This window comes from Populus trichocarpa, chromosome 15, assembly GCF_000002775.5.
Source record: "Populus trichocarpa isolate Nisqually-1 chromosome 15, P.trichocarpa_v4.1, whole genome shotgun sequence".
NCBI classification, from domain to species: domain Eukaryota; kingdom Viridiplantae; phylum Streptophyta; class Magnoliopsida; order Malpighiales; family Salicaceae; genus Populus; species Populus trichocarpa.
In genome coordinates, this window is record NC_037299.2 from 4,167,627 (window position 1) to 4,189,246 (window position 21,620).

General features: G+C 33.5%; 1 protein-coding gene across 1 annotated transcript; it reads left to right on the forward strand.

Annotated features, from left to right (window-relative positions):
• The first annotated feature begins 17,990 nt into the window (after positions 1 to 17,990).
• LOC7475657 (heterodimeric geranylgeranyl pyrophosphate synthase small subunit, chloroplastic) lies at positions 17,991 to 19,134 on the forward strand. The gene has a single exon (XM_024586233.2). It carries the CDS (start codon positions 18,063 to 18,065, stop codon positions 18,999 to 19,001), a length of 939 nt encoding a protein of 312 aa, XP_024442001.1. The 5' UTR covers positions 17,991 to 18,062; the 3' UTR covers positions 19,002 to 19,134.
• Positions 19,135 to 21,620: the final 2,486 nt, after the last annotated feature.

Below are 21,620 nucleotides of genomic sequence, written 5' to 3' on the forward strand. Positions count from 1 at the left end.
GCCTCTAAAGCATACTTCCTGTATTCTCACAGACCACATTATCAATGATGAGTATATTTGGAACAAAAAAAACAAGAAAACAAAAACAAAACTAAAAAAAATGGATTAATTTTAAATCTAAAAAACTACCAACTCAAAATAAAAGGCATGCTTGAACAATTTCGGCTTCAAAATTCATCTTTTGTCATTCTAAGGGATTAAACCACAACTCCAGAACTTGGAAGCATGCCTTCGTTAAACAAAAAATATCCCCCTTGCTGCCACATTTGGCATTTATCAAATCAAACAAACATGTAATATAATATATAAGGGAAATCATTAACATGTCGAAACATTGCATTTAAACACAAGAAATCAATCCAGTAGGCCTCATGAACTTCACTTTCAAGGTTTGAATGTATATACCCTTTAAGCTTGAAAATCTCCAAATCAAAATCAATTTCTGATGTTGCCTTTCTTTCCCTTTATCTCCAAACCTAACCAAACAAAATTGAAGCCTTGAAATCCTATTGGATTGGATTTCTTACACCTTAACCAAAGTTTTTTTCTTCTTCTATCTTTCCTTTCTTTTCCTCCCTTTATCCTCCTTCTTACTCCTGGTTACCTCTCCTTTTATAGGTAGATTCAAAGCTTTCAGATGGGGGTATTAAGGTTCTAACGAACTAAAACTAAGCTGGTTTTACCACAGAATCAATGGTTTTGGGTTTAGGTGGTTTTGTAGCAAACTTGAAGGCCAATGTGAGGGGTTTTCAAGTGGAAACACATGAAAGAGTTAGATGGTTTTCTACAAATGGGTGTTTCAATCAAAGCTGATTAGGTCGGTCACTTTCATGGCTTTTCTAGAACAACTTCGACATCAACGTTACTTGAGACCATCTGAACTTGGTAGAGGAGGTGCATACCTTTCGATTAGATCCATTCTTGCTTAATTTAGAAGTCTGTAGTTTCACACTCATCCATTTGAAAGTGCCTACTCAATTAGTGTAACAATTGAAACTGTAGTGTTGACTGACTAAGGACAAGATGTTGTGGAGATCAATAAAAAATATGGGAAATAAACATTTAATTTCAAAGACATGGGGTTATAGAGGGGTGTTTCTCAATTGAATGGTGATAGTTGCAGCCTTTTAAGTGGTCGGAAACACCACATTCATTCGCATAAAAGTGCCCACTCATTCAACCAAAAACTAAAGAAGAAGATGCATAGTATCCTGAACGATCTCATATTGGTTAAACCCTACCGATTACAGTTTTTTTGATTTGGGATTTAGCACTTTTCAATTTGATCCCAATTCTTCTAATTTCATTTAATTTTACCTGTAATCTCTCACTATACTCCTAATTTCATGCATTTGCATCCTTGCCAGATTCAATTGTTAGTCACAAATTTGAGCTTCTTTCACAAGTTAGTCCTTGGTCTCTAATTTGTTCAATTGGACCCTCAATTGATCATCAAACTTTCACTTTTTTTCTATTTGACCCCTGATTTTAATTTCGATCCTTAAAGTCACGCGCCTTTTGCCAATTGGTATATGGTTAATGAATTATTCAATTAAGTCCCTAATTTATTAGCAGACTTTGAATTGTATGCAATTAAGCCCCTAATTTGACCAATTAAACTTTCTAACATCCAATTTCAACCCCCAAACTTTGATTTATTTCAATTAAAGTCCAAATTGACTCTAAAAGCTTATTTTCCTTGTGATTAAGTCTTCAATAAATTTAATTAAACCTTTCAAAATTTCAATTGAGTCCTTAAACACCCAAATAAAGTATTTTTATTAATGGAGCCCTTTGTCAATTAAAATTTAGTTTTTAATTTTGGCAATCTTAGACAGTTTGGTCTACTTGTTTTTTCTTAGTGTTTTGGTCTTTCACTAACAACCTTGGGCAATGTTTTTAGGCTTTCTTCATGTTTATTCTCTCATATATATTTTTTAATGTTTTTCTATTTTTTGTGTGGGGTTTTTAAAAAAATAGATAGCAACATATTGTCCCCTCTTTAGAATGCTTACGGAGCAAAATTGTCATCAAAGTTTTGCATAGTGAGCTTGTAAAGAAAAGTGTTTACTCGACTTGTCGGGAGATCCAACCACCCGAAGAAAGGTCTCATGATCATGGGTGACCTGCCCCTTTTCAAAATATGGTATATTTTCATAGGTGACCTGCCATTTTAAAATAAAAAAGTGATATACTTTTATGGGTGACCTGCCTATTTTGAACATGGTCTATTTTCATAGGCGACCTGCATATTTCAAAAACTAACCTATTTTGTGGACGACCTGCCGATTCAAAAACTGATCTATTTTTGCGGGTGACTTGCCCATTCAAAAACCAATCTATTTTGTGGGCAATGTTCCAATTAAAAAACTTGTTATATTTTCACGGACGACCTACCTATCTTTTTTTTAAAAAAAAATGATCTATTTGCACAGGTGACTTACCTATTTTTAACAAACTAGTCTATTTTCACAGGGGACCTGTCTATTTTGCAATTTCAAACTAGGATCAAATCCCTTTGAATTTTTCCAAAAATCAAAATAAAATACCTTCTTAGGGTAAATTCTTAAAATGAATACTTGTTTATGGGTATTCACACTATATGGATGGAATTTCTTAATTTCTGTTCATCTATATAGATTCCACTACCCTTCCTCTAGATTGGTGAATCCTATATCAATACTATTTTAAAATTTAAGGTTAAATCATATACAATGCATGCTTTTTAAAATATTGCCCCCCCTTTCTTCAAAATCTTTGATGAGGGTGGTAATTTTCAAGGTGGTCATTCTTGCCGGCTTTTCTTCCCAGGTTACCCGAGCAAGTACGTGGTTGTTACTTTCAAAGCTAGAGCATCAAGTTACCTTTTGTAGCCTTCATTTTGTGAGCCTTTAGCCCATGACGAATATTATCCTAATTAGGAATGAATTAGAAACTTCCTGCCTTATGACAAGGTCGTGTGCTTTTTTAATACTCATGACACACACTTTGGGGGTTTTTTTAGGGTGTTTTCCCTAACAAAGACTTTGCAAGATTTACCTTGTCTTTTTGAAAATCCAAAAATATTTTTAATGTTATGATTTTTATGTAACTCCTATGATGCGTTTTAGTCTTTGAAGAATTGTATTTCATCATGGCACTTGGTGTAGGGGATGACCCATTTTGCAGTGGATTCAAGAAGGATCAAAAACTTGTTTAAAGTCTCATGTTTGGATTTTCTCAACGTGAACAAAGAAAAATATTTATTTGTTTCCTCATGACTCTCGCAAATGGTTCCTTAAGAGCATTATTTATCAATCTTTCATGCTTGCTTGTTTATAATGGACTTTCAAGACATGTAATGAAGGCTGAGTTTCATGGCTAACAAACAAAGGAATTCAGAGGTTCATGTTTGAGGGTTTTTTATGGGTCTAAGATCACCTTTGATCCCTATTTCCCTTCATCCCCACATGTTATCAGAGATTTTTATATTTAAAAGTTGAGACAAGTAATCTTCTTAGGTTTTTCTTTTCACTTTGAACTTTTAATCAAATATCTAATCAACTTTTATTTCCTAAAATCTCTTTATCTACTCATGTCAAACTTTTTATAAGAATCAAGCTATCAAATGTCCTCTTCTATTTTAGCCCTTGATTGAAAACCAAACATGTTTCCCTTTGCTCAATAATTTCCTTTTTCTTTGCTTGTCAAAGCTACAAGAGAGACCTTTATTTGTTTTCTAGATACTTGTGTGTCTTTTTAAGATTTACCTTTTGGCAAGACTCCTTTTCGAGTTATTGTGCTTTCTATTTTGCAGCTTTTATTAAGATCTCATGGATCCCGTGTATAGGTATTTTACCTTATGGGCATTTTGACCACTTTCCATAATTAGTGAACGTTCTGAAATGCTTGAATTCCATTATCTTCCTATACTTGCCCCTAATGTGGGATGTGATCCTAGCCAAGGTTTTCTTACAAAGAAAAATTCCATTTCAACTCAAATTAGGAATGCAATGGATAAACTTATTTTTAAGGATATAAAAAATAGCATTTCCTCATTTCAAGTAAGATCGGTCAGGAGTAATAAATGTTGACCTTATAATCTTAGAGATTTTCATATAATTGTTTTTCGAGTTCATGATTTATGAAAACTTCATCGCCTTTGTTCCATGTAGCTTTTGCATAACAAAAATTTGATGGTTGGGTCATTTGTTTGGATTTCTAGGTATTTAGCCACCTTCTAGGGAATTGCTTGGTGAAACATAGTTCTTGACATATTCATTAATTTTTCTCGAAATCGTTAGCCAATAGTCAAATCTTGAAAACCTTTGTTTAAGACAAAAGGGTTTTTTTTGTTGAGCCTTTTGAGATCATTTTGCAAAATACACAAGATGTATTGAGAATGAACAACCAAATTTTATTTATTCAAAGCAAAATGAGTATACTATGCATAGAATTTCTTTATAGACTCAGAATTCACAGGCCTAGGAAAGTTATCTCCATCCATCCTTGTTAATAACAGGACTCCTCCAAAGAACATATTTTTTACTATGTAAGGCCTTCATAGTTGGGTGCTCCTTTACTCTGGTCTTCGCTGGGTAGATATAAGATTTTTTTTAGAACCAGGTCTCCTTCTTGAAATACCTAGGGTTTGACTTTCTTATTATATGCTTTAGCCATTCTCTTCTAGTAGAGTTGATGATGATAAATTACAGCTATCCTCTTCTCATTGATTAGGTTTAGATGTTTTTGTTTACAGCTTCTATAGCACCATTCATCTTTGGTTTATATGGGGATGAATTTAAGTGTTTGACCTTATATTTTGCACAAAACTCCACCGTCATTCTTCCATTGAAGTTTTGATCATTATCAGTCACTAATTTTTCAAGTGCTTCATATCGACAGATCAAATCTCATTCAATGAATCTACTTACCACCTTATGGGTAACATGACCAAATGAACTAGCTTCTACTCATTTTGTGAAATAGTCAATGACCATTAGGATAAACCGATGCTCATTATTGGCTTTTGGATTGATAAGCCCAATTATATTGATTCCCTACATCATAAATGGCCATAAAGATGTCAAATTGAATAAGGGAGCTGGGGGTGTGTTTATCTTATCATTGTACACTTGATAATTACGACATCTTCTGACATATTCTATGCAATCCCTCTCTAGAGTCAACCAAAAATACCTCAATCTTTATATTTGTCTGGCCATCACATGTCCATTAGCATAGGTTACACAAATCCCTTCATGAACTTTTTGGAGTGCCTTTTTTGCTTATGTTTCATCCATACATCTCAATAATGTTCCATCAAATGACCTTTTGTAAAAGATTTCTCCATCGAGGTAGTAGTCCAAGGCTAACCTTTGTAAGGTTTTTATATCTATATTATATACCTCTCGAGGATACTCCTAGTGTTAGATAAATTGTTTGATATCATGATATCACAGATTCCCATCCATTTCTTCTTCGACTAAGCAGTAGTGAGCCAAAGAATTTTTTACTCCAATATTTATGGGTTAGACTATGTTCCCACAATCAATTTTAGCCACAGAAGCTAAAGTAGCTAAGGCATTAACAAACCAATTTTTATCTCTTCCTATATGAGTGAATTTATCTTGTCAAACTCATTTGATAGTTTGGACAGATATTCCTGATATGGTATCAGCTTCTCATCTTTTATTTGTCATTCCTGTTTTACTTGACAAATTATCAGTATTAATTCTCCATAAACGCCTAGTTTTTGCGTCTTTAATTCTAATGCAACTTCTAATCTAAGGATGCAAGCTTCATACTTAGTTATATTATTGGTGCATTCAAATTGTACTTTGATTGAAACAAGGTATTGCTTTTTGTTAGGAGAAATTATCATTGCTCCTGCCCCATTGACATACACATTTACTACTCTGTCAAAGTACATTGTCCACCAGTTTGATTCTTTTCTTTTTCTACTACCAGCACATCTTCACCTGGGAAATCAAAATTTAAGGGCTAATAGTCCTCGATTGCATTGTCTCCTAAATGATCATCGATAATGCTTCCTTTCATGATTTTCCTTGTCATATATATTATGTCTTACTCTGCTACCAACATCTTCCATCTTGCTATTCTGTTTGATATGTAAGTTTTTTCAAAGATATATTTCAAAGGATCCATTTTTTATATCAGTCATGTGGTGTAATACAACATGTACTGTCGAAGTTGTTTCGTAAACCATACAAGTGCGCAATAAAGCTTTTTTATCATCGTATATCTGGACTCGCAATCCGTGAACATCTTACTCAAATAATAGACTACTCTTTCTTTCATACCAGACTTATCATATTGCCCAAGTACACATCCCATTGCTTTTTCAGTTGTTGTCAGATACAGGATTAGTAGTCTGCCAAGCACCGAGGGAACCAACAAAAGTGGGTTTTGTAGATATTGTTTGATCTTATTGAAAGTCTCTTGGCATTCTTCATTTCATACCCTAGGATTCTTCTTTCAAAGGAGTTGGAAGATTGGCTCATAAGTTGCTATCATTTAGGAGATAAACTGAGAAATTTAATTCAGATGACCCAAGAATCCTCTTACTTCTCCTTCAGTCTTAGGAGTTGACATGTCTTGAATTGCCTTTATTTTATCAAGGTTGATATCAATACCTTGGCTACTCACCATAAACCTGAGAAAATTTCTGGATTATACCTCGAACAAGCACTTTGTAGGGTTCAGCTTCAACTGATACTTCCTTAACCTTCCAAATAACTTTCTAAGATTTTAACAATAGTCTTCTTTCTCTTTGGATTTAGCAATAATGTCATCCATATACACTTTAATTTTTCTATGCCTCATATCATGGAACAAAGTCACCATTGTCATTTGATAAGTGGCCCTAACATTCTTCAAACCAAATGGCATCACCTTATAGCAAAAGGTTCCACATGATATAACGAAGGTTATCTTCTTTTATCTTTATTGGCCATTTTGATCTGGTTGCACCTAGACAAACAATCTATGAAGGAGTATGTTGAGTTTCACACCGCATTATCAACTATGACATCAATGTGAGGCAATGAGAAGTTATCTTTTGGGCTTGCTTTTTTTAAATCTCTTTAGTCTACACATACCCTAATCTTACTGTCTTTTTGGAACTATCACTATATTAAATACCCATTGTGGGTATCTAAACACTTCCAAAAAAACCAACATTTCATTGCCTTTTTATCTTGGCTTTCACCTTGAGCACCATATCTAGGCGAGTTTTTCATAGTTTATGCTTCACAGGTGTACTTCTTTCATTCAAGGACACTTTATATACTACGATGTCAGTATCCAAACCAAGTATATCTATATAGAACCAAGCAAACACATTGATACTCGCGTAGTAATGAGATCAAATCTTTTATTTTATTAATAGTGATCAGAGTCTTTATTTTCAATTCTTTCTTGTCCTGCCCTATACCGACATTAATTATTTCTAACTTTTCTTTTGCTAGTTCTCGAACTTGCTCTGATTGTTCTACTAGCCTAGTGAATTCTTCTACATCATCATCTTCCTATTCATTTTCTTCCATTACAATTGTGTGCTCGTCAAAATTTGGCCATTCATTCTTAGTGTAATGTGCTCGTGATTTTATGGATGATCTGCTTTTAAATTTTTTGAAAGTGAAAAGTGTTTTAGTGTAAGTGCATGTTTCGTATAAGAAAGATAGATTAAATTGTAAAAATGCATGATCTCATTGATAAAAAGAGGATGGCTTAACCATAATGAAAACCAATTATTGACATTTTAAGCCAAGATTGCCAACTTGGTATGAAAACAAAGGCAAACAAATGAACGTAGAAAGCACACACAAAACATTTTCATTTACTTGAAGACTATAGGTGCTTCTTGGGTCACATAATTTTGGAACTTTTTGCCATTTGTCAACTTTTGCATAAAGGCCTTTGCAGATGTTTCTTCTATAGTGTGGACAGTTAGTTGCGGTAGCAACTCTTCTTCTTCTACAACCTTCCCTTTCTTACTGCAACTTTTAACCTTGCTACCATCTTGTTTCAATGTGTTGATGCCCATAGTAGCCAAGCTTTGGGTAGGGTCATTCATCGTGTCTTTAGAGTAGACCATAAAAGCAGCCTTGAAGAATGATATATGGATTGAGGGAATGATAATCTCTTTTACTTTTGGTTCTCTCCTTTCCAACCTAGTCAATCGTTTCTCTTGCCTGATATTGGCTACTCTTTTATAATCTTTATTCTCAGGCTTAAAGCCGAGCTTGAATATTTGAATTGTAATTTTCCACTTTATCGGGTTATCCTTTTTGGATTTCCAGAAATAGAATCATATTGGAAAGAAAGTCTATGCCTTAAAAAATATTTGAATAATATTTGAATGCCATTCTTGTGGCTTCAGAAATAACTAGATTTCTCAACATCATATTTTCTGGCACCCAATTTATATTGCCAGTTTCAAAAGAATGAAGATTCCTATTTTTGCTTCCTTCAACTTCTATGCAAGGTATTGCCACATTTTATACCATTGTCAGGGTCTCTTTAGCCTTAACCATCACCAAACATTCCATTCGCAATGTACTTCAAACATTGATGTAAAGATAAAGTCACGACGCCAATGGCATATATCTAAGGCCTTCCTGATAACATGTTGTATGAAGGGTGAATATCCATTATTTATAAGGTTACTAGAAATGCTTGCGGGCCAATAAAACAACTCTATTTTTATAGTCCCCACCACTTATCTTGGGGAACCGTCATATGCCTTAGCCGTCATAGTGTTTGGCAACATGTGTGTTGAATCAACTGGCATTTCATCCAGCACATGCTTTGGGAGTACATTTAAAGCTAAACCATTAACAACCAATACTTTGTCAATGGTGCAGTCTTTGCACCTCACGGTGATGTATAAAGGTTTATGACTTTTAGCGTCGAGCTCGTCTTTGATGAAGTATACATAATTTGTTGCTTGGATTCTTTTGACCAGATGCTCCATGATCTGTTGGGTCATATCTTGAGGGATATATGTATCGTTTAAAACCTTTTATAGGACATTGCGGTGGGGCTCAAAACTTAGGATAAGAGACATCAGGGATATCCTAGCAAGGGTTTTATTCAGCTGTTCTACCATACTATACTCATTGTATTTCATCAGCTTTAAGAATTTTTTAGCCTCCTCCTCACTTATAGGTTTGTTAACTTCCACACCTTTGATGCCATCTACAACCTCTTTGCCTTTTGCCTTTCTAGTTTTTCATGTATAAAACACCTACCACTTCGAGTTAATCCATCAATCTTGGCTTGCAATAAAAGAGAAGGGTTCTTAATTTTAGAAGAGTTTCTGTAATTATATGGTAATGCATTATAGTCCCTATTATGGGTAAAGGCAGGCTTTGTCAGAACAAGCTTTGATGGACCGCTCTCAATACGCTAGATCCTACATACTACAACTTTCTTCCCCTAGAAACTTATCATACCTACGACATCATCTTCTTCCTCCTTCTCTATTTATAAAAGACCAAAAGTCATCAATTGTATTACCTTCTAATGAAACTCCTCACATCCTTCAATGTTGTGTCCTATCGCTTCATGGAACCTACAAAAACCATCATCTCTTCCTGGACTTGATCCATTTTTTGCTGACAAATACTCGGCCTGCATTAACATGTCATATAGCCTATCTATGGTTACCCTTAAAATTTGCTCTTTTTTCCTCCATACTCCATAACATTAACTCCTCCACTACTAGAAGCATGAGTAGGCAAAGGGTTAGAATTGATGTTGGGTGTATCTTCAAAAGTTATCCACCCTACCTTGAATAACTATAAGTGCTTCCTCTTGAATGCTAAGCAAGTATCAATCTTGCAACTGGGATTTCCGGCATGGTACTCAAAGGTTAGTTCTGGTTTATACCAACTTGGGAAGGAAGGCTTAAATGGTAGAAAAGAAAGAGGGGCCACATGACCTATACTTAACAATTTTGCATACATTTCTCCTAGGGGCATTGGTAAAGGTGGGAATTGTTCTTCGTAATTTTTTGGTATATTCTCTTTGGGTTGTTTTCAGTTTGGTTTTTTGATGGGTTGGTAGGCTGGTTTACTAGAAAAGAATCAGCAAAGTTGATATTAGGTACTTTAAGAGACGAGGCTTGGTAGCTTTGGCTATGATAGCTTTGGGTTGGAAATCCTTTTTACCTTTATACCCTATTTTTATATTGCTTACCTCAGCATCCATCTTCCCCCTAGTAAACCATTTCTTCTTGGTGGGTTCTAATATTCTATCAGCTCTTATCTCATACTTTATTCTCTCAGCAATAACCACGACATCATAAAAGTGTTGAGCAGAGCTACCTATCAGGTACTCATAGTATGGAGATTTGAATGTATTGGTGAATAGAGTCACCATTTCATTCTTTAACAAAGGTGGTTGTACATGCATTGCCTTGTTTTTTCATCTATAAGCATACTCCATCACTATTTCTTTGTTGCCAATCTCCATCACCATCAAACTCGTCGGTCCGGAGCGATGTCAATATTGAATTTGTATTGCCTTAAGAAAGCATTAGCGAGATCATTCCATTTCTTAACTCTTGTATTATCTAAGGTCATATACCAACTTAACACGGAACCATAAAAGTTGTCTTTGAAGAAGTTGATGAGCAACTTGTCATTATGTATGACCTCCACCATTTTGTTGTAATATGACCTCAAGTATGTATTAGGGCATTCCAACCTTGTGTACTTGATGAATTTTAGCACTCTAAACTCCTTGGTTACCACTACATTTGGTACTAGGCATATCTCTCTTACTCTAACCGAGTCATAGACATCAAATCCCTCAACACCTATCAACCTTTCCTCCCAAACAACCCACTTATCTTGTTCAGGTGACCAAAAGATTTAACCCTGTGGGATTCCCCCATAGTTAGATCTATTATGGCTGGCATTTGAGTAGGCGTAATTGGGTCGACCAGTTCCTCAGTAACAGGTGAGCAAGTTTGAAACTGATAGAAAATTATCCTAAGAGAACGCAAAGTTTTAAAATTGATTAAATTTGATCTCTACCATTAAAAACAAAGAGGATATCTAGGTGAACCCTCTTAAAACAATTAAAGCAAATCCAACTGTGAACGAATGAGAACCAGACTAGAGGCTATGGTTATCTCAAACTTAGTTTTTTAGAAATAGTACTTTGGAAATATCTCTCAAAAAGCAATAAATCAGCAAAGTCCGAATGGTCAATTTGTATATTATCACCAAGCACACAATATTAAATAGTATTATTTTTTATTATTTCATCGGTGATTCTGCCGATGAATTCACTTTAAAATTATGAATTTTGCACAAAAATTTTAAATAACCCTTTATAATTTTCACAGTTCGTCAGTAAGTACACGCGATAAAAAATGCATTAATTACTCGCGCTTTGGACTTCATATTTTATTGGTGAGTTTGTCAGTAATTGTGGATTGCACTAACACAGGAGGTGAATAGTTCCCATCCTCTAGCAAATACCGACGGACTGATTCTATCTGTAGAGATGTTGGTGATTATGGCATATTCAGTACATATTTTACAACTCTCTGTGAAATACCGACGGATTCATTCCGTATGTAGGGATGTTAGTGATTGTGGCATGTTCAGTAAATATTTTGCAACTCTCTGTAAAATACCAACGGGCGTATAATTTCGTCTATAGATCCGTTAGTGATGTGGACAATGCATGACAGGTTGTGTTTGTATTGCCTATTTACCCTCCCTACAAACACTTAAATTGCAAACTACCCGCATAACACAATAACAACAGTAAACAATTATAAAAATAAATATTTCATGGTACAAAACTTCATCCATAATATTACATTATAAAAAATTCTTTACATTTTCATGTTCTGATATTTAGTCAGAATTTTCTTCTTCTTCGTCAATTGAATCGTCATCAGCTCCATCATAATCTTCAATGTGGATATCATCATCATCATCATCATCATCTTCATCGACATGTGTTTGTCTGTTGGAGCTCATAACAACATTTAACTCATCTACGTCAACATCAACAAGACTATCATCGAAAACGTGAAAATTTGAATTTTCTTCTAAGTCAATCGAAGGAGCAACTCGATAGGTTCAACCAACTCACTAACTTGAAAGACTTCATCTCACACACTTGTGTATTCGTTCTCATCTTGAACAACCTCGACATAACCCCTAGGTTTTGTTTTTAAAACAGATAACCAATCAACTCTTGATCGGTCCTTTCTAAAGAAAACGGTGTATGTGTAATAAAATTGTTGGCATTACTTTGTGAAAACAAAGACATCGTTTACGTTGCAGAGTCTAACTTTTTGAGTTGATTTTCACTAGACCATAGTGAGGATCTACTCTGATTCCTCTATCAGTGGTCTCATACCAATAGCATTTGAATAAAAACACTATATTCTGCAAGCTATGATATTGCAATCCGACGACCTCTTCTAATTTACCATAGTAGTCAACTTCAAATTCACTACAAGTCGATCTCTTAACAGAAACAACGTTGTTATATGTCTTTCTTCCATGCCCGTATTCTTCAGTATGAAACACATATCCATTGATAAAATACTCGTTGTAGCACTTAACTTTTCTTTCAGGACCCAGGCTTAGTAAAGACAATGAAATAGCAGCACTCCTTCCCATTTGATAAACCTTGTATATCAAGTACAACAATGAACAATAAACAAGAATTTTGTAATGAAATACAGTAACTTGTAAGAGATAATGAGTTTGTAATAGACTTACATGTGTTTTGAACCATGTGGCAAATTATTCATCTTGTAATCGAAAGATTTGGGATTCGGTCAGCTGTGAGTTATTGGATAGTAAATATTGTCAATGTTGCCTACAAGGTTTTCAATATTATATAAGTTTATGATATTACAATATATAAATAGTACATTTTTAACAAAGTTTAAGTAGTACATATACTTACTGAATAAAAGGTCTCAGCTTATCATAGTTAAATAGAACATAATTGTGTCCTTGTTTGAACTCTATCTTAGATAAATATCTTTCCCTTATAACATTTTTAGGTGTGGGTCATCCAAGATAGGAGAATATTGATAACTTCCCACTGGAAGGCACTTTACCACCATCATCATGTTGTGGAACGTGGTTGATTCTCATTCTCAAATGAGGTTCAAAATAGTACGAGATAAATGTTGAGATCTCCTCAACAATATATGCCTCATATATCAACATACGCCTTATTCTTAACTTTTTTCTTAATATTGAATAAGTACCCGCATGGAATTAAACAAATATTTTTCAATTAAGAAAAACAATGAAAATACTTTATGAATTACATTGCATCTGTAATATCTAACCTCTCGAATGGATACATCCATCTATACTGGACTGGTCCTCTAAATTTTGCCTCATATGGTAAATGTATGGGTAGATGCTCCATAAAGTCAAAAAATGATGGAGGGAATATCATCTCAAGTTTGCATATTGTCTCGACGATATTCATTTCAAAGCGCTTAATGTGATTTGTATGCAACTTCCTGGAGCATATATCTCTAAAGAAATGATTAATCTCCGTGAGTGCATCCCATATACCCTTTGGCAACAAATCATGATAAGCTAATAGAATGAGTGTTTGCATAAACACGTGGCAGTCATGGCTCTTCATTCCATACAATTTGTATTCCTCTAGATTAACCAACCTTAATATGTCTGAGGCATGTCCATCGGGAAAACGCAGACTTTTAAGTCATTGGTACACTAGTTGTTGTGCATTTTTCTCTAACACGAAGCTTGCTCTGGGTTTTGCGACCCGTGACCCATCAAAAACCAACTCCATATTTTTACGGTTATAGAACAATGTTATATCCATTCTAGCCTTGATGTTATCCTTTGTCTTCCCTTCACATCCATGATGATGTTGAAAATGTTCTTTCTATGTGCATGACGTCGAGGTTATGACGGAAGAGATTGGTCTTCCAATAAGGAAGCTCCCAGAAAATGCTTCCCTTTACCTAGTTGTGGGTCAAACCAAAACCAGGAAACTTCTGCTTACCAGATTGGAAACCAAACACAATGTCAACATACTCTGATACAGCATCATGCAATTCTTCACCAGAAAGACATGGGGGTGCAACATCATTTTCAACTCTGCCGATAAAGAAATCCTTTCTGTTCTTTCCGTACCTACGATTTGTTGGCAAGAAACAACGGTGATAGTAAAAAAAAAAAAAAAGCTTTACCTCCGTTTGTTAGCGTGAATGCCTTGTTGTTTTCTATATAGTATGGGCATGCTAGTTTTCCATGCGTGCTCCAACCAAAAACCATTCCATAAGGTGGAAAATCATTGATAGTCCACATCAAAGCCACCCTCATAAGAAAATTATGTTTTCTCGATATATCATAAGTCAAAGCTCCGGAGGACCACAATTGCGTCAACTCATTAACCAACGATCGAAGATAAATATCTATATTCCAACCCGGACTGCTCTGATCAGGTATCACCATAGATAAAAACATAAACTCCGGCCTCATACACATCCCCAATGGCAAGTTGTAAACTGTGAGTATGATCGGCCAACAAGAATAAAAGGCAGCAAATGACTCGAATGGGTTAAATTCGTCTGTACATAACCCAAGACACACGTTTCTTGATTCAGGTGAAAAGTGAGGATGCACACTGTTAAAGTGTTTCCATGCTTCGCCTTCAAAAAGATGCACCATCACTCCATCAACCGCATCATGTGATTGGTGTCATATCATATGCTCAACAGTCCTTAGTGACATGAATAACCTCTACAGTCTAGGTATGATTGGGAAGTATCTAAGTTTTTTATATGCTACGAGAGTCCTTCCCGTGCCAGTTTTGGGGTTGTAACGGGAATGCCCGCATGTCATGCACTTGGTCAGCTCAACATTTTCAAGGTAGTACATCATGCAGAAGTTAGGGCACATGTCAATTTTCTGGTATCCTAAACTGAGGGGTTTTATCATGGACTTTGCAGCATAGAAGTTCTCTTTCAGCCTGTTCTCTTCATGTAAAATACTTCTCGCCCGTTCAATAATTCTGTCATAACCGGCCTTACTCAACCTACAATCCGACTTGATAGTGAACACATGTGCAACGACCAATAATTTACTATGATTCGTGCAACCATCCTATAATGGTTCATCAGAATCTTTCAATAAATCAAAAAACATAGCCACATCTGCATTAGATTCTTATTCTATAATTGGACATTGACTGACATTACCTTGATTCATTCTCATTGCATCCATAACCATATTCCTGTAAGGATTACTGTTTTCATAAACAACTCCATGCATGTTGCTAGCACTAGAAGTTGACTCAACCATCATTTCTATCATGCTTTCATTATGAACAAATAGTTTTCCATGTGGATACCAACATAGATAATCCTTCATGAACCCCTTATGTAGAAGATGCATCGTTACAACATCTGGATGCAGATACTTTTTTTATTTTTACACATCCGCATAGATACTTAATACCGCCTCCACTAAAATTTCTCAAAAAAATATTGCAATGATGTATTTTCTACACAAGGTGTTCTAATATTGTCTAAAATGTTCTGTTGGTTTTAGAAGAAGTTCTAGTATTGTCTAAGGTGTTCTATTTTTTACAAAAACATAAAACACTCATATCAATCTACAGATAAAATAAATTAACTTACAGTGTTATAGACTTAATGATGTAGATTAAGATAAGAATTAATCATCTAGTCTTAAAACAGTATATTGTATGGTCTCTAGTGTGGGTGCCACTGCGTATATAGATGGGCTGCGCAGGTGCAGGAAAATATTTCCAGAACTGTATTAGTTTGAAAAAAAATTGTCCTCGTTTTGCTATCGTTGAAAAAACATGACACTTTGGCTGGAATAATTGTACTATCCTAGCAGTTCGTAAATGTTTCTCTCATTTTTTTTTAATTTTTTTTTTTAAAAATCATTGTTATTTAATTACGAAAGGCAGAAGTGCACAAAAAACGTGCTGTCTGCCTACACAACTTTGAAGTGATAGATAGATACACGCAGCACAGAGCATATTTTGTGATGATCTAATTAGTTTATGTAATCACGTTTTACACATTATTGCGTGAAAAAAGAAACTTCAAATTGAAAATTGTCAGAGATACCTTTTCCAAACCCATGGATGAAAATCCCCCTCCTGTCACCACCTCATGCATGCAACACGTGGGAAACTATTAATGAAAGCGGCACTGAAAACCAAGGGCGTTAGATTATCGATTATTGTAGTGAGCAGTTCTCTATTTTTGAATGACAAGTGTGTTTTATTAAGTTTACTGTTGATGATTTTTTTTAATGTTTTTATATTTATTTTATTAAGATATTTTTTAAAATATTGGTGACGTCGTAATTCAAGTTTTGATGTATTTTTGTGATTTTTTTTTTTCTCTCCAAATTATTTAATATTTTTTATTGAATGTACTTATCCTGATTAATAACAAACTATAAAAATCGTTACTCAAATATTGGATTTAAAAAATCAATCAAGTTGGTTATCCTCCAACCCAAATTTATAATATTATGTTTTGATTTTAATTTTTATCTTGGTCATTTTAAAAAAATAAATTTATTTTGAATTTTATCCTTCAATCTAAATTTATGGTTTATTATTTTTATCAATTTGGTCCTTATTCTTTTTATTTTTTTCTTTCGTTAAAGCGATTTTTCTTTTCAATTTCAACATTCAATTAAAATTTTATTTTTATTTTTATTTTTATTTTTATATCAATTTTGATCCTAATTCTTTTTATTTCTTTTTCTTTTGCTAAATTGATTTTTCTTTTCAATTTCACCATTCAATCTCATATAAAATTTATTTTGTATTTTAATTCTGATTCTCATTCTTTTAATCATTATTTATATAATCCTTTTGTACAATTAAAATTATGTTTTGGGAATCAGGCTTCATGGTTTTTGCAAATAGGATGCTTTGAGTCTAATACACAGGTCACATGTTTAAAAAGTTAAAATAATTTGATATTATTTTTTGAAAAAAATGGATTTTATAATTCTTTTTATTTTTCTACCAAATTATTCCAATCTCATGATCTAGGCTGCGAGTTTGGCGGGATATCCCGAGTTGACTTATCCCTTATAACCGAGATTATAGGTTTGTCATGCTAGATCAGATTAACTAGGACTGATTTTTTATGTCCTTCTTTGACCTTATATTGTTCTTTTATATTTAATTGCTTGGAGAGTCAACCCGATAAACCCAAGGGATTATATCTTGATACCTCATTGCATAATTGTTTTTTCAAAACAAAGTTATTTCATGCTTTAAAAAAAAAAAAACTAGGAATGACATTGTTACATAAATTTTTTTTTTTTAAAAAAACCATAGATTAACACAGGTCAGCCCACCTGACATGTAAACCATAATTTTTGTTATGTATGCAAAACTCAAGTCAGATCTTATAACTATGTATAATTACTAAAAATAATAAATAATTGCCTAAAAGGAACAATGCAATTCATTATTCATATAGACACATAACAATTCATTTCTATTTTTTTTCATTGCAATTATTAGATTTTATTTCTTTGCAATTTTATCCTTCCATGTTATACTACCATGATTTTATTTGTTGAGATCTTTTTAAATTAATTTGCATCTCAAACAATGCTTCTTATTACCAATTTTATCCTTCCATATATATATATATATATATATATATATAAACTTGCTTTTGTGATTATAATAATTGTTTATTTTAAAAAACAATGCTTCTTATTAAACAAAATACATTTTTTCAAAAACAAATACAAGAATAAATAAATGGAAAACCTCAAGTAATATTCCCACCACAACCTTTTCGATAATGACCCTACAAATGTGACTCACGCGTCAGCTAAATAATGAAAGAGCTTGAATTCACAACTATCGATGTGCCGACACAGCAGTACGTAACTATTGAATGGAATTTAGCGAGAACGCTCGTATAAAGGCTGACAAAGAAAGATATTGAACACTCATCAATACAATTATCGCCTGCCTAACCATACCCCATCTCCCTCACTACCTTCACCATCATGACATCTTTAGCAGCAACTATCCCTGCCATTAATGGCAATCCAATTCTCCCTTATCTTCCAAGATCAAACACTAACCGCCCATTATTGTCTCACAGGCCCATGACAGTAGCAGTCACAGCAACTTCCAATGGCACTACTTACAACAAGTCTTACTGGACCTCTGTAAATGATGAGATTGATGCTCATTTGAAGCAGGCCATTCCCATTAGGCCACCACTCTCAGTGTTTGAGCCCATGCACCATTTGACCTTTGCTGCTCCCCGGACCACTGCTCCAGCCTTGTGCATAGCGGCTTGTGAGCTCGTTGGTGGCAACCGGGATCAAGCCATGGCTGCGGCATCTGCTCTCCGCCTCATGCATGCTGCTGCACTCACTCACGAGCACATCCTATCGACAGGCAACAGGGCCAGGATTGGTCACTCTTTCGGGTCCAACATTGAGCTTCTAACAGGAGATGGGATGGTACCATTTGGGCTTGAGCTGTTGGCTAAGTCTGATGATCTCACGCAGAACAATTCGGAGCGGATTTTGAGGGTGATCATTGAGATAACGCAAGCCATGGGTTCACAAGGGATGGCACTTGGACAATATAACCAATTTCAACATGGTCAATCAGACTACATTGATCATGTTTGCAAGAAAAAAGAAGGCGAGTTACATTCCTGTGCTGGCGCAGTTGGAGCAATATTAGGAGGGGGAACCGAGGAGGAGATAGAGAAGCTAAGAAGGTATGGTCTTTATGTGGGCTTGATGCAAGGAGTGCTGTCTAATTGGGTTGAAAGAAAAGAGGAGGTGTCAATGGAAAAGGTATTGAATGAGCTAGAAAACTTGGCACTTAAAGAATTGGAAGGTTTCGACAGAGGAAAAGTTCAGGCAATATCTAGCCTTGTTCAGGCAATATCTAGCCTTGTAGGGACCACTTCCGGCAATGTTTGAGCGCAGGGATATGACTTTTAGTCAGGAATAGTGATGCGAAGGGGGGAGTGCCGGGGGTAAAAAATAAGATGGTGATGTTTGTACTATATTGTATTGATTATTTGTTTAATAAAATATTTAAATATTTGTACCATGTCAGTATTTAATTTATTACATAAATACTATTTATTATTTCATATTAAATAAAAAACAAGTTTTATTTTGATTATTAAAAAATCTAAAAATTAAAGGAATAAAAATAAAAATCTCTTATGTTAAATTTTATCAAATCTTAAAATTACTAAATTAGATAAACAAATCCTTTTTATAAGACCATATTGTTATTTTCTTACTATACCTTCAACACCTTTGACTCTTAAATTAAGTCATGCTCATATTATAAAAATATATTTGTTATTAAAGAGGATTTTATTTTTTCTAATCGAGATATTTTATTGTCCTATATTATTTTTTATTTTTTTTGGGCGATATGATTGATAAAATTTGTATTATTATTATTATTATTATTGATAGAATAAGTTAATATTTTCTTAAGATCAATTTAACAAAATAATTTATCCAATTTTTATTGATGTTAATTTCTATTGATAACCTATATAATTAAAATAAAATCCTTATAAAAGATTCATAAATAATTTAATACTAATGTTATTATTATTGTATAAAGAGGGCTTAAGTACAATTTTGTTTACATCATACATTTTATTTATTCCTGAAATATAAATAGATTTTATTTAAATAAAGTATCATTTTAGACAAAATAAATATATAAATAAAATTTAGAACCTTTACAATAGTGGTAGTAACTTTGTAGAAAAACCATTGTAATTTTATAATATTAAAATATAAATATCAGTGTGTGAAATTCATTAATTTATCAAGTTTTATTCTCTTAAAATTTTGCTAGTTCTTTTAATTCTATATATTTACTAAATATTATAATAAAAAAAGTGTTCGATTATACATTATTATATTTGTATTTTAATATATGATTTTATTTATTTGAAAGGATAACTGATTCATCTATCTTTGCTTGACACGTATTCACTTATATTTCACTTTCATATTCCCTTACAAATTCATATTTTATCCATTATATAGTTTTGACAATATTTGAAGTAAAAAAAAACTAACACTATCAAAATTTTACAATTTATAAAAATAATATTTCATCAGTAAATATGCATTAATTCTGCTGGACCGACTTCTATAAACGAGACCACAAATGATTACTATTCATAAGGAAGGCTTTTCATTTTATTTACTATACGGTCATGGCAAAGCCCCAACTTCTCCTCTTCCAGCTCTTTTATTCTAGATGAATTGTATTTAAACCAATCAATTTTTAAATCTATCATGAATACTTGATTTTTCATTTTAATTTAATTTCTTTAATTTTTTCTACTCTATTTATTATATATATTTTTAAAAAATAAACAAGTTATTGATAAAATAAGTCTATTAATATTTCCAGAGACTTGGAAAAGAATTTCTGGAAATGTCACTAACACTATTTACTCATCAACAGGTTCATTATATCGATAATTTAGACATAAATCACCGATGTAATTTAGACATAAGTCACTGATAAAATTTTAGTTCCATGTACAATTGTTGAAGTTTGGTTGTCTCAGCACTAGTCTTTTTGTCTTAACGGTAAGATGGTTCATCCAAGCTTTAATTAATTTGTTGGTTTAAAATTGACTAGAACTCCAAATTGAGTACTCATAATCAATTGCAAGCATCCAACATTGGAAACACTTTAGTCAATTTGCAACTCTTCGATCGTAGTGTTTGAGACATCGTAAATCTAGTTTCTATCGGCTCTACTGGACGATCCTGCCTCTAACTACAAATTCATATTGATTTTTGGATTGGTCGAAGGATCGCTATCGTATCTCTCCTACAACTGAGTGTAATATGTTTTCTGAAAAAAAAGTAGGCTAATTAAAAAAAAACACAAGAAAAGAAATTGTTAAAATCCAACATACCATGAACTTCTAAGCTTAGTATCCTCGAGTTGCTGCACCTTTTTTCAATAATTAGCATTTCGCATGTAAGTTTCTACAAAAAGCTTCATCGGTCTTGATTCGCGTCCAAGACTATAGCCTTCAAAAAAAAGTTGTTAGTATTTTCATATAAATCAATTAAAAAAATAATATGTAATAAAAAAGAATCTCACCATCCACTTTGAAAGCAAAATGAATGGAATTGATTTGCTGTTGTGCATGGTAATGGAATCATGAATCTCCATGTTCCAGTTCTCTACACCAGACTATGATTGTCATACGAAACACTTGGATGTCATGTGCTGAATATATTCTGCTCATATAGCCTCTAAGACATACATAGATCTGAAATCCCTCCAAACTGCCACATCTTTCCAACCTGGAAGATTTCTTTCTTTAACATATGTTTTTTCCTTTTTTCCTCCTCTCATACCAATAATCACACAACCTATATGGTAGAAAAGAATTATTGGTTAATAAATAAAAAATAAAAAATAAAAAATAAAAAATAAAATTTTAATATTTAAATAAAAAATATATCATTTTGAATTTAATTTTTTTTTATCAGAATGTAAATATGTATAAAGATCAAAAGTAACCATGCTGGTAA